Source organism: Gymnogyps californianus, chromosome Z, assembly GCF_018139145.2.
Source record: "Gymnogyps californianus isolate 813 chromosome Z, ASM1813914v2, whole genome shotgun sequence".
Lineage (NCBI taxonomy): Eukaryota > Metazoa > Chordata > Aves > Accipitriformes > Cathartidae > Gymnogyps > Gymnogyps californianus.
The window spans coordinates 62,360,542-62,374,511 of NC_059500.1; the positions used below are offsets into that span (position 1 = coordinate 62,360,542).

The window sequence follows — 13,970 nt, forward strand, 5'->3', positions numbered from 1 at the left end:
TAAAATCAAACCTCTGCTTTCATACCGCATTTTTGACTGACTTCTTCGGAGTTGAACATTTTTAAAAGCAACATGCAAGTAAGTCAGAAGCATGTATTTTAAATTAACAGACTCAAAACCTGCGAATTGCTGAAGACTGTTGACCACATGGTACTATTTCCAACAAAGTCCTAGACCTAGTTCCTATATACTTCATATACATGTGCATGTGTACTTAAAATGTTTAAGTAAAGATTTTCCAAAATCTTAAGAATTAATGAATTCTTAACATCATCTAGTACTTCAACAGTAACTCTCAAGTTGAAAACATCCAGAAATGGCTACTAGGGGCTTCAGGAGCAAAAAATAAAGTGTATGTGTACCTTTTAGCATGGAAGTATTAACTTCCGTAATTCTTGGAAAACAAAATAACTGTCAACCCTGTTGTAAGGAACCTTTTACCATTCCTAGTATCACAGCACAGCAAGCTATCCTGAAACTTACATACACAAAGTATTTTATGAAGAGATTCTGTGAAGTCAGAAACCACCCTCAGAAAATGAGTATTTATTTCTATTTAATAGAATGTACTGATCCATTCTGTTAAGTTCAAATATAAAATACTGTAAGTCAGGTGAGATACAACCTGGGGAAACAACCTAAGCTGAAATGACAGGGAAAAGAAAGCGGCAGCTACCACTCATTGTCTTTCTTGGCCACTAGAAAACTTAGTTTGGGGTGAAGAATCATAGACTCATCGAACAGAATAGAAAGAAAACTTGAATCATTCCTCAGTCTATGAAGACCTCAGTCTTCATACAGAAAAACACTAAATTTTTAAAGCAGATTCTTCAGATTTGGAAAGTCCTCTAGACTCTCCAAAATGACAGCATGACTTGAACTTTTTTATTTAAAGGTTTTTTCCCCAGGATTTTTGCAGACACATGGCAGAATTACCATAAACTGCCTTGCAACATTTGAACAGGAAGTTCCCAGTAAAAAACAACGTACAGAATTTATTAAGCTTGTCGATCTTCTCAAGAAAGCCTGAAACCCCATGAAAGCAGAAATGCTCCAATCTTTGTCAGTCATCTAAAAGAGTTATGATGAAACGTAAAGAATCCTTAGGATTTCCTCTTCCTAGATACACATTGCATTTTCCTTATGGTAGGTTTAGAAATAATTTCAAAATATTAACATGTTCTTTCAAAAATACAGAGTGAATGCACTATATAAAATTAGATATCACAAGGTAAAATTGTTTAACAGTTGACAAAAGCGAGTGGAAAGAATTCTACATTTTACAGTTCCTTTATTTTTTAAAGAACTTACCTTGTAGACTGCGAACCATTTCTAAAAGCACAGGGGTAAGAGTCTGATTATATTCATGGAAAATATCAATAAAAAGAACTTCTGTGCATGGCTGAAAAATTAAAAGATCTGGTTTAGAATCTATCAAAATAAAGGCAATTAAAATAATTTTATGCTAAAATTTTAAGTGCTGAATACCTCGCACCAAAGGTCATAATTTAAAATGCAACATACTGTAGCAAAATTAGTAATATATGAAATATCACTCTTCCTACTATACAGTATGCTTAACTCTAGCAAGAGTTTGATGGCTGTATCTGTATCAACCTGTTCTGCGGTAGAAGAACAATGGATCTGTGGAGCAAAATAGCTGGTGTTGAGGAGCCAGTGACCACACTGTAGGTATGTCACGGTTTCTTTTTGGATTAGCTCTAGTTGAGTCATCTGAACTGAATACCCATTTGCACTTGGAACACGCTAGATGCACAGGGTTGGGTTTTTGAGTTTTAAAATGAAAGTAACCCAGCAAATAAACGTTGAGATCTCTCTGCAAAGCAAACCACAGCAGCGATAATTGGGAGATTCACTACAACAGCATACTTTCGATCTGAACTAAAATGCGAATATAGATGCATCTGAAACTTTCTTTATTTATCAGATCTACTAACAAAGTCACAAGTGATAATATCAGTTACCATTTTAAGGAAGAGACAAATTCTACTGGGTTTAATCACCATCAGATACTACACAATACAAATGCTGAAGCAAACTCCTTTTCCCTCCCTCCTAAAACATGAAGTGCATAGTTTCCACTATATTTCAGCATGTTTGAACATTGATAAAGGAACAAAGTTAATTTATACTAATTCTAATGAAATTTCTTTAAGTAAAGATTTTTTTGAAATGCACGAGCTTATCTTTCTACCAAATATCATCTCTCTTGGTTACAAGACTATCAAGAAATGCATCCAGAAATGTTGAATGATTTTATTTCAAATTGAAACACTTACTCTGAGACTGTACTTCCAAGAATCTCCTCCTGTCTCTTCTACAGCTATTATTTCACAAAGAAAAGGAAAAAGTATTATTTCAACTGTGGTTCAAATAAAGTTTAGTATTTAGATATGTGGGTATCATAGACTACTGAGAAATCTCTTGTTATGAAAACAATCTCTAGAGGGAATATTTGTCCATGTAACGAAACTGCAGAAAATAAAACACCCAATATTGCAGTAAGCAACTTGTAGAGGCAATGCAGATACGAAACTTTTATACCAATATCTAAATAAACTGCAACCAACTATACAACACATTTCTTACTGAAGCCTTCTGGGTCCTCTTCCCACATGGTTAATTCTTCCTTTGTCAGCAGGAAATAGTGAGTGACTAATCTCCTACATATTTCCATTAGTGTTGGATATGTGAAAAATGCTGTCTTTATCTTATGTGCTTCAAGAGTTTCAGGACTGCTATCTGAAATAAAACATAGAAAATTCCAAATTACAATTAAGTGGCTTAATAATCAAACAGTAGTCTAGTAAAATTAGAAATAAATCAATAGATAAGAAATTCTTATCCTCAGAGAAAAAAAAAGAAAAAATACATTTTCATGGCAGACTTTCATAACACACTTTCAGGTGGTATTTTTTTAAGCAAGTTAACCTCCCAAATTAATTTGCTTTTAAGAGAGTTCTCTAACAGCACAATTAGACTGAAGGGTCGTTAGGGCTTCACAAAGTATTTATAATGCTTTTCAGCTACTATGTAGATGAAAAGAAAAACTGTTTATGTGCTGTTTTTGTTTTTGGTTTTTTGGGTTTTTTTTAGCATTTCCGAATTTAAAAACACACAGAACTCAAAGTTTCATTTATACCTATTCAGAAAATTTATCCAAATACAATCTTAAAAGTAAATTGGGTTAGGAGTTAATTTAGGAGTTAGTTAGGAGTAAGTTTTTAGGAGTTAATATTGGTTAAAGAAAGCAGCAATAAAACCAAATACTGTATGCTATACAACCAACACAAACACTGTATGTCAGTCAGAAATTAAGAAAAATAAACTATTTTAATTTTTTTTTAATCACCCAGTTCTCAAAAAGTCAAGTGCTAGCTTTTATCAGAATGTGCTACACTCTTCTTGCTTCAAGTGACCACATTTCTATTTCAAAAATTCAAACACAACTATGAACTTTTGCAAGTAGAAATTTCTCTTAATAATCAGTGGATTTAGGACATTCAAATGTATCATAAAATTATGGAATAACACTGAAATACATCAATATTTTGAAGAATGTTAAATGTTCGGTTTGTGTAATCTCTCTGACACATACCAGTATGTTCATGAAACGTTTTTTTTTGTTTCAAATTTCAAAAGAGAATGCTAATTATCTAGTCATTGCCAAATATCAAACTAATGTGAAAGATAGGTTGGGTTTTTTTAATATAGTTCAATTCTGTTTTTCATTATCCATACATACAGCAGAGTATGAAGATTCAGAATGAAACACAGTCCTACAAAGCCAAACATATAAACTGCTTTATATTCAACTGCATGTCAAATTCACTGTGTTTCTTTATTTCAGAGCACTGGCATTAATTAACTACAGCAAATCCCCATTTTATCAAACATTTCTCAAGGGAAAGATGCATCCAACCATTTCATGGAAATCAGCCAAATTCCATACCTCAATACTTTTTAAAATGAGTTCAATGAAAACTAAAACAATAAACAAAGGAAAGATATTCACACTCTTGTGTATTTAAAATTACTTTAGCAAGTCAATGTCAATATATATTAATACTTTAACAATCAAAATAAGAATTATCAATATAGAGACCGAACAATACATTACTATTAAAACATTAAGTGCTTCAAAAGAATGTCTCAAAGCAGTTTCACTGTTGGGAACAACTAGCAAAATGTTTCTCAAGATACAAAAAATGGTTTTAGTAAGTAGCAACATACCTTCAATATTTTTGGATGGCTTGTACGCATAATTTTTTACAATCATCTTAATGAGATTCATGCACTGTACAATAAACCGCTCAAATACAATTCCTTCACCAGCCTCTGTGAAAACATAGCTTACAGCAAACTCCAGTGACCTCTGAATCAAAGGGGTGAATGAAAAAGGATGTTGATCCAGGAAGTCCAAAAGCTAAAAATTAAGAAAGCAGAAGACAAGAAAGAGAAATCAAATCACTTTTTGTGCAAGTCTTATTAAATGCTTTCATAGTTTTCAAAAACAAGTGTCAATTTATATAAAACTATAGAAAAGAAAACTGAACACAGACAGGATATTAGGAAGAGATCAGTATTAATGGTTAATGAAGCATTATTTTGCCCTGAAATTCTTGATTCATGTTCAAAATTACCTTTTTTTAAGGAACAATACCCATTTTCAACTAGACCAGCTTGCTAGCAATACAGTATATAAAACATATCAGCCACACTTAAAACCCTGAACATTTTAGCAGATAATTCATCCTTATTAGAATTATTGTAAGTAAAAGAGGCATGAGGGAAATAACTTTTTATTCTTTTTTCTCCTGCTCCACTGCAGTACAAGCACTTGCTTCTTCAGCTTAGCTTTTCTAACTAGGGGTCTAGAACACACTGGTCAATTCCTTTAATCTCCTCTACTACTGCAAAAATGCCTAAACCTAAATTCTTGCATCTGAATTTCTACAGCTGGTAGATTACCTATTAATAAAGTGTATTTTCTCCTCAGGTCTATGAAAAAAGATGCACATGCCTCACTACTTTGCTTGTTAGTTCAAGGAAAGAAGTACTATGACAAAGACTAAAAATGTTGGGTCAGAGCACCTTCAGCTCAATTTTGGTGAAGCCGACAGGTGCCTCCCACTTCTGATAATTAGGCTGAATATTTAAATAAGATCCACAGCCCCCAAATAGAATCTGAAAACAATGGGAATTCTTTTAAAAACAGAGCAAGTGACAATGCTCAAATTACCTTCCGATAATATATGCAATTAATGGTTGCACAGAATTAGCTGACAACTCCAAAAGTATAATACAAAAGTCACAGAAGGTAAGAGAGTTTTTTGTTTATTTTCTTTCAATAAACTGAAAGTGGCCAGTTATTCGATAGAACCAACACGGCCTTAGAAATAGCAATCTAACTAATTATAAAAGACAGGATGAAAAGTTTATCTCTTCTTTATTCATCAATGCTGATACCAATGTTTTAGCAAAACTTCCACAATTCTCTTTTGAGCAAAATTCTAGCTAAATAATTTACAGATGGAATGCATTTAATTTTGCTTGAGCTAAGGAAATGTATTCTTCGCTCCTGCAACTTATGTCAGCATGAGTAAACAGACACCCTTTTCTTCAAAAAAATTTCAAAAATGTATTTTATAACAAAGAAGTTTTAAGTTGCAGTACCTTCCATTTCTTTAAAAGATCTGAAACCTACTGATTTTAAGGCACATACATATCTGAATGGGGACTGCTCCTCCAGAACGGTAAACTATTCAGTAACTGAATGGAGAATTTACTTACCACTTTAGTGAACAGAATTATAGTCTTTTCTAGACGATCTCTGCATACGTTTTCTGCTCTTATACTTCTACCTGGTAAATCAGATATTTAACAACTATCATTTTTTCAGACTTTCCTTTTCTTTCTGGATAGTTAAGTTTTAAACAATTAATACTGGAGAACAACTTGTTTTATATGTAGTTCAGGGATTACGGCAGCCAGAAAAAAGTTCTATGGCAGAATAAACTCAAAGTCAAATCCAAGGTAATGAGTACCGGGAAAAAGAAAAAAAAAAAATCTTTAACCGTTTCTCTCAGCTGCAGTGACGTTCACTGTAACTGATCAGAATAAAACAATTGGGACATCATTACAGACAACTCAGTGCTAAAAGACAGTTAAAATAATGCAAGCAAATGCTACCACAGACAATAAGTAAAAAAGCACTGAAAAGATGAAAATGCCCTTTTATTAAGACTATGGTATATTCTTACTACATAATACTATGTGCTTTTCTAGAAACTCCACCTTAAAAATAATTGATTATGGACACTGGAAAACATTCTGAATTTACAAAAAACAGATAAAGCTTTTACAAAAAAAGTGAAAAACAAGAAGAACCATAATGAAGGCATACAGGCAAAAACCATGATATAATAAATGTAAACACTAATCTTGTAAGGTAGTGGTGCCAGCTTTTGCAAAACAACTTATCAATTAGAAAAGTGGAAATGGGAAGGTTCAGCTCAGTTCTTATCTTAGGACATTCAAACCCCACAGTCCTCATGTTCTACAGGACTATGATAACCACCAAGCTTCAGGACGGGATGGCCTTCATTCAGTCTGTTAAAGCTAGGCAACTATCTTGCCAAAAATGAAAGAAGGGCCAGAAAGAGCATGACTATAATATAGTAGAAGGGGCAAACAGTTGCATGCAAAGAAGCCTGCATTTTAGAAGAGCAAAAAAGGTATTTTATTCTGGCATTTAACACAGTGGCAGCTTCCATGTTTTCTAGAAACGAGGCTCAGAGCCCATATCAGCCCCTCTCACCTAAGCACAGGCTCCTGAGCCACGTACCTTCACTTACATCAAAAAATTCTTTCTACTCAGTTTAGACGTGTTCTCAGAAAAAGTGGTGTTGATTCCTAAAAGAATGACCTGACAGGCTTCAAATGAATGAATGGCTTGCACCAGGTCTACTACAAGTGTACAAGCAAGAAGAGAAGTGAGTTCAGATCCAACACTGCTGAACATCTCCTTTTTGCTTGCTTCACGTAACTTCCCTGCAAAAGCACTAAACACCTGCCAATGATGCTTGCATTTCTGTTGACTGTGTTAACCTGTGGTTGCCTGTCTCAGACTACTACTCTTACAGTTATAAAGTACATACAGCTGACTGTGGTCTTTATTTCCCATTTGACATGTATCAAAATACATGGCAAACTCCAGGAAAAAAGAAAAAACATAAAACTCTCCCAAAGAAGAAAACTCAAGATGATCTGGGTTTTAGCAGTAGCATCTACATATTTGAATATGGATACTTTGTCAATCCATGGCTGAAGATATTTATTTTTTCATGGGCATTATCACACCAAGTATAATTTTGGTGGGATTTTAGTCTGTTGATACAAAAGGACATTTTTACTGAAGTCTTTTCTGACAGTTTCAGCAGCATTTAAAGTTATAGCTTTACACTTATACAAAATATCTTGTACCTAAATGATTATTGATAATGCACTAAACTGTATTAGGTTTTCATCCAGCTTCTAGTATTTAACAACCAAGACAAGGAAAAATATCCAGATACTTACTACACTCCAGAAACTGTTTCAGCCGTTCGAACACTGCATGTAAAAAACCCTGAAAAATATAAAAGTATATGTGTCTTTTAAAGGTGAAGCTTATTTTGCACTGTATTATGAGAAAAAAGTTGAGTCAAACTGAAGTCAGTTCAGATGTTTACTAGCTCAGACATCACCTTACCCCTTTTAACGGAACTAACTTATTATCTTGGACAAACAATTTCCTCATGAAACAAATAATTAGCTAGCTAGCAGACTGCATAGATGATCCAAACTGACCTTATTAGTACCACGCAAACAGCATAGCATCTCTAATAGAAGGAGGTAGAGGTAAATACAGACATATGCTTTACAATCTGCTTAGCCAGTTCTTTCCTGTTCTCAACTTCCTAGTTTAAGATGTAGGTCGTTGGTACCCAACTCCTCCAGCGAAGCAGGCAGTGTTTGGGGTTAAGGGAGATGCTTGGGTTTCTTTCTTCTTTTTTTTCCCCCTAGATGGGTTGCATACCACAGGCTTTCATCTCAGACAAATTCTATCAATAGAATTTGATAGGACAAATACGTCATTACCTTCACCATCAAGTGAAAACATCCTCTTCAAATGATGAGGGAGTGTACATATAAGACATCTTTCAGTAGGCAACAGGGGTGTCACTATCATGTGACATGTAAATTGCAAGGGGCACCTTTTCTTTTTTTAAACATCATGCCATTAGTGTCACAATGTTTAGGATCTATCTAGGATCTGACAGTTCTTAACTGATGGGAGGACAACTTTGAGAGCATGTCGCTTGATCTGCCTTCACATAACACAAGTGTGTGCCTTTCAACAATTTTTAAACATAGCTCTAACAACACCTGAAATCATCACAAAAGATTTCTAATCTAGAACTAGAAACAGATATATGTCACTTACCATCACCTCTACACTCCAATGAGGTTCTACAAACCCATGGACTGTCAGTTTACGAAGCACTAGGGGAAAAAAAAAAGTTACTTGTGTAGATATTTCTCAGCCCTTGTTCCAACAGACTTCAGAACACGATTACAATTACCATTGCTGTGCCTTTCTTCCAATTCTCCATATTAAAAAGTACATTTAATTTCGGGCCTTTGGATGCCTCAACCATAGCTAACATGAATCTAATCTTCTTTAAATTACTTGAAAATTCCATACATTATGTGTAAAATAATGAAGAGCACTCCAAGAATTACTGAATCAAGAAAAATTCTGCAAAAGCTGTCAGTATTCAACCTCTGAAAGGTTCTGCAGCAGGAAAAGGGCCAAATACAGTCAACCAGGGCACATAAGCCATCTTATGAATCTTCTCAGGTTTATCACTGCCAATAACCCAGAGAAGCTGCATGCTGCACCTTCTGAAACGATTCAAGACAGGTATCATCTACATTGCAAGCACTGCACACAAATATCTCAATTCTTCAAAGAGAAAAGTACAGTAAGGATATGTATTCATCCCACTGATAAGTACTTGAGCATCAACCTAAAATCTAAACTGACTGCTAAGGCTACCTCTTCACTGAACACAAGGTGAACTTAATGCAACAAAATTCATAGCTCAGCTTCCCCAGTTAAGTGCCTGAAGACAAGCAGATACAAGCTTAAATTACAACACATGTAAAAAAGCACCATTATGCCCTCCACTTTCCCACTTCCTAGACTTTGACTTCTTACAACGTGCATATCACAGTGGTACATACTGAGAAACAAGAGTACCTTCTCCCCCTTCTGTGTGAACAATCCTCCTTCCACCTTGCTAAAGGTACAGATAAAATAAACCAAGATTACTGGTTTTCCCAATGGGCATGGCTTTGTTGGAGAATGCTAACTCTTTACCAAAGAAGTCTTACTCGTTCACTGTGAAGAAACATATTTGATTCCTTATATTTAATATCATTCTATATTATTACCTTTCAACGACAACAAGGTTCTTTCTAGTGAATTTGTGGCTGCAGCTTCATCCCCTGTACAAACTTGCTGTAGGAACGTATCGGTATGATGATTCCACAAGGAACACGCAAAGCTATAAATACTTGATGCAAGCTGCAAAAGGAAGAAAGACCAACAATATATTAGATTTCCTGAATTTGGCTATAGCATAATAAATTCCTAAATTTTAAAGGCCAGTTTAGATTGTTAAATTATTTAATCCCTCTTCTTGTGTATCACGGGCCACAGTGTTTCACTTGTTTCTTTGTTGTACTGAGTTGTACTGATCCAAAGATGTTTTCCAGAAAAATATGTTGTCTTAACTTGAAGATGTTACGATAGACTCACGTGCTTCCCTGACTACTAGATCTATGACTCTACCACTTTAAAGATAACTATTTAGGCCTCCTTTCTTACCTGATTTTCATTAAATACAGCCACAGGTCTATAATACGGTATGAGGCTTCAAAAAACTATCAGCTCTCCTCATCACTTCCTTTCCCACAAGACTTAAACTGTTTGTCTTACAGCATTGTTAATATCTGAGTCAGCTTGCTCTGGGACACAGTTAGCAGTTACATGCCTATCTCTAATAAAAATAGTATTGAACAACGCCTACACTGAAACTAACAATTTTCTTGATGGCTGCAAACCCTGACCTTTTGCCTTAAATTATTTAAAATATAGAATGACAAATAGTTTCTAATCAGCTAGCACTGAACAAATCTCAAACTTAATTCACGTTAGTTTCCAAACAGTGCTTACCTGATAAAGCTATCTGAAGTATAAACAGAAGATAAAGAATTTTTCATTCAGTTATGGTAGCACTTGACAGCTTCATAGTTAAGGAAGAAACTGCACTTAGTCTGCTACAGATTACATCGATGGAATCAAAAGCACATATGACCTGTTTATTTGGTTACTCCTGACTGAGTAAAGGTGAGACAGTAGAAACTCTTGATAATTATTCAATGACACATTCATGGAGTTGCAAAAACACATCACTGAATATTTATCAATAGTTTCAACCTACTCATGTTTCGGGGCTTGACTTTGGGTATTGGGGGGGTGTCTCTTAAATAGAATACACCAATAATAACCATAAGCAGTAACAACTCAGATAAAAAAACCCAACCAATTCAAAGCAGCAATAATAGTCCTAATAGTAGAATATACTCTGGATAAACCCATTTGTTTGTCATCCGATCTGTGTACCTTAGTACTAAAAAAAATTAAAACAATAATTGCTTTATTAAAAATTGGGGGGACAGAACCACAGATACACACAGTTTCTGTTAGGAGGATCCAGAACATTTTTACATTTGAAGTCATTCAACTAGCAATTATAATTTGTATTACTGCAGGACCTAAAGACCTAGTCATGGGGCTAGGCTGTCTTAAATTTCTCTAGTCAGTAAAATAGGCAAAGCCTGCTGGTGGTGGTAGAAAGATACCCAAGCTAAAGAACAAATATGAAATATCTTCATAAATGAAAGCTGTTAATGATGAATATTAACAGTAAAAGCAAAGATGGCAGACCTGTTCAACATTGGATTTCATAGGCTGCCAATGATCTTGAGGATTGCTATTCAAGATTCCTATTTATGACCATATTTCAAAGATTCAGCAATCTCCAAAGCAGCAAAGAAATCAGAACAATCATAAAAGCCCTCACTGCAGTTCAACAGAGAGACTAAACTAAATGGTGTGTATCCAGCAGCAGAGAAGGTACCCAAAACCTTCTTGTACTTTGTGGTAGAACTGTAAAGAAAAGTGCTTCTAGTTTAAGATAGAAGTTGTGCAGAAGTTCAGTTTCAGAAAAAAAAAAAAAAAAAAAAGGTTTTCACATAAATTATAAAAATATAACAGCATTCTTCCAAAACCAGGGCCAAGAAGCAACAGGAAGACTCGAAAGCTTAATGTCAAATGAATTAGGGGAAAAAACTGTAACCGATATTTTCACTGATTTGCAGTAAATTCATTATATCACTTCTTCAATACATGCTATATGACTATGTGCTATTATGAAAAAAAAAATCCAAATACTACAGGCTTTAACACATACAGTCAATTTCTTCCCAAAAGCAGCAGTACATTTTTATTAGGTGGAAAAATAAAACTCACTGGTTTTCCTTCCAATAGCCACTCCTCATTTAACAGACTAAGTCCAGAAAAATAGGCTCAAAAGAAAAATAGATGTTTATAAGCATATCACCAATGGTATATAACCAGATATTACATTTTTGTATTTATACTGAAGCAGCTGATTCTACCTTGAAGATTGTTAATGTAGTGATAATCATAACTGTACTATTCACTGGAAAGACGAAGTTATAAATAAGCTGCATTTACAAGTTAATGTATCACAATCTGTACATCATCTAACATTTTTCTTTTTAAACCTCAGGTAACAAGAGTTCAGTAAGGGATGCCTTATCTGTAAGCATGACCTTGTAATCTTCAGGTACCATATTACATGAAAAATTTATCAAGTGTTTCTAAAGCTGTACTAAAAAAAATGTTGAAACTGTAACTACTTATCTGAAAGTATCAAGGAAGTTTGCAATCTGTTACTTAAGCTTTTAGAACTTTCAGCTTCAAATGGCTCCATTCCATAAGAAAGGGTTTTTGACTGTCCGAGAGAAGTCACATGCCACCCAACAGATGTGAATTCCCGTTACCAGGAGACAGAAGAAGCAGACTTCAAAGATGTCCAATTTTGCCATTATTAAAAAAAAATGAATCCTTAAATGTGAACCCTTTAGTGCCAGATGCTCAGAAAATTTCCTTTTCCTACCTGAAGTTCAAAAAACTGTGAACATATAGAGTGTTCCCAACACAGTGAAACTGGATGCACTGAAAATTTTCATTCACATCAAATCAGAGGATAGAGGAACTTTGGATACCGAACATATCCACAAGTTAAAAACCAACATTTAAGCATAAAAAGCCTGCTTAAAGAGTACGCTTATTAAAATGAAATTTCAATTACATTTTTGAGAAGAACTGCCTTATAAATCTAAAAAAAATTGTTATAAGCCTTTTCTTCGCATGTCTGAAGTTGTCTCACTCTACAAATAAAAGAATATACAAAGAAAATGCCATGCTGGAAAAATGGTATTCCAGAATGAAAAAGGTCCATACAAACTTAATGAGTTTCTTGGAAACACAAAAATGACTGAAGGTAACTGAGCTCTTTTTGAACCTGTTAAGATGGTGGAAATACAGCAAAGGTACTGTTGGACATTACAACTTTAACAACAAATACTGGACCTTATGACCTATAAATTCCTTTCTGTCCCTCTATTGAGATGGTACGGATTTGGATATTTTATGAAGGTTGGGCTTTGGGATTGGGTTTTGAATTTTTTGCTATATCCTTGAGCATTAACAGTATTTTCAACTGCATAACCGGGCAGTATAAGCAACATCTTGATTTAGGAGAGCTCTAGAAAAGAAGTCATTATCTTGCTCGCTCTTTATTGCTTTGGAATTAGTATCTGTGAATATACCAAAACCTATATTGTTCAATTATCCAGATCACGTATAATGGCCTAATAAATTTCAGAATATAAACAAGTATGTCCTATACAGAGATTATATTCATCCATACCTATACACGGCAGAGAGAGAAAACATTGCTCCTCTACACACACCTCACAGCAGCCTATCATCTTTTCAGTCCTGTCCTATTACAAGAGCCAGCCTTCAGTTCCTCAGACTCCTGATGATTTAAATTTCACCTTAATGATTACACAGCCAGAAATTTTTTTTCGATATAGATCAGTAGGTAAACCTTCAGAAATAGTCTTCATTATCTGTGCTATAATCTTTTCTTTAAAAATGGGGGAATAAAATAAAATTCTGAAAATTCAAATGTCACGTGTTTGGAAAAGATGTTTAACTCACCAAATTCAGTTAACTGTACTACATCATTGCCTAACTCCAAATGGGACTGGAGATGCAACAGCCTACAGTCAAAGGTAAATCTGTGTTCTAATCAGTGGATTCTTACCACAGAATGTAAGCTGCATGAGACAAGATTTGGCATTTGCATTCACATCTTGCCATTAATTAGCCGGGAGAATGAAGCTGATCTGGAAGAATCCCAAATACATTTCCACTGACAATAGAAGCCAAAAATACTGTGGTATGGAAGCCTAGAACCCAGTATTTTTTAAAGACTATATTGAATTATGAATTCAGAGCACACTTCCAAAAACATTTCAAATTCATATATAATAAGGTCTGCTATATGGCACAATAACATAAGGCTGATACGCAGATATTGTTCTGTAGATGAAGCTCTGCTTCTTAACACAAGTTATTATAGTAACACTCAAGCTGCATACAAAATTAATAAAGATATCAAAAACATTTCACCTAGAAACTGACTTCCAGTTATTTCATATTGTACATATACCCACCA

The 13,970-nt window shown here is 34.5% G+C and overlaps 1 protein-coding gene across 3 annotated transcripts in view; it reads right to left on the reverse strand.

The window, feature by feature from the left end:
* Window positions 1–13,970, reverse strand: part of IPO11 (importin 11) — a 105,136-nt gene that overhangs the window by 64,910 nt on the left and 26,256 nt on the right. For all 3 annotated transcript variants that reach the window (XM_050913475.1, XM_050913474.1, XM_050913476.1), the window contains exons 8-15: window positions 9,523–9,655; window positions 8,510–8,568; window positions 7,603–7,651; window positions 5,815–5,885; window positions 4,255–4,447; window positions 2,611–2,763; window positions 2,301–2,344; window positions 1,312–1,402 (exon numbers count right to left, since the gene is read on the reverse strand). In XM_050913475.1, coding sequence (XP_050769432.1) covers window positions 1,312–1,402; window positions 2,301–2,344; window positions 2,611–2,763; window positions 4,255–4,447; window positions 5,815–5,885; window positions 7,603–7,651; window positions 8,510–8,568; window positions 9,523–9,655 — 793 coding nt within the window. The remainder of the gene's footprint in view (window positions 1–1,311; window positions 1,403–2,300; window positions 2,345–2,610; window positions 2,764–4,254; window positions 4,448–5,814; window positions 5,886–7,602; window positions 7,652–8,509; window positions 8,569–9,522; window positions 9,656–13,970) is intronic.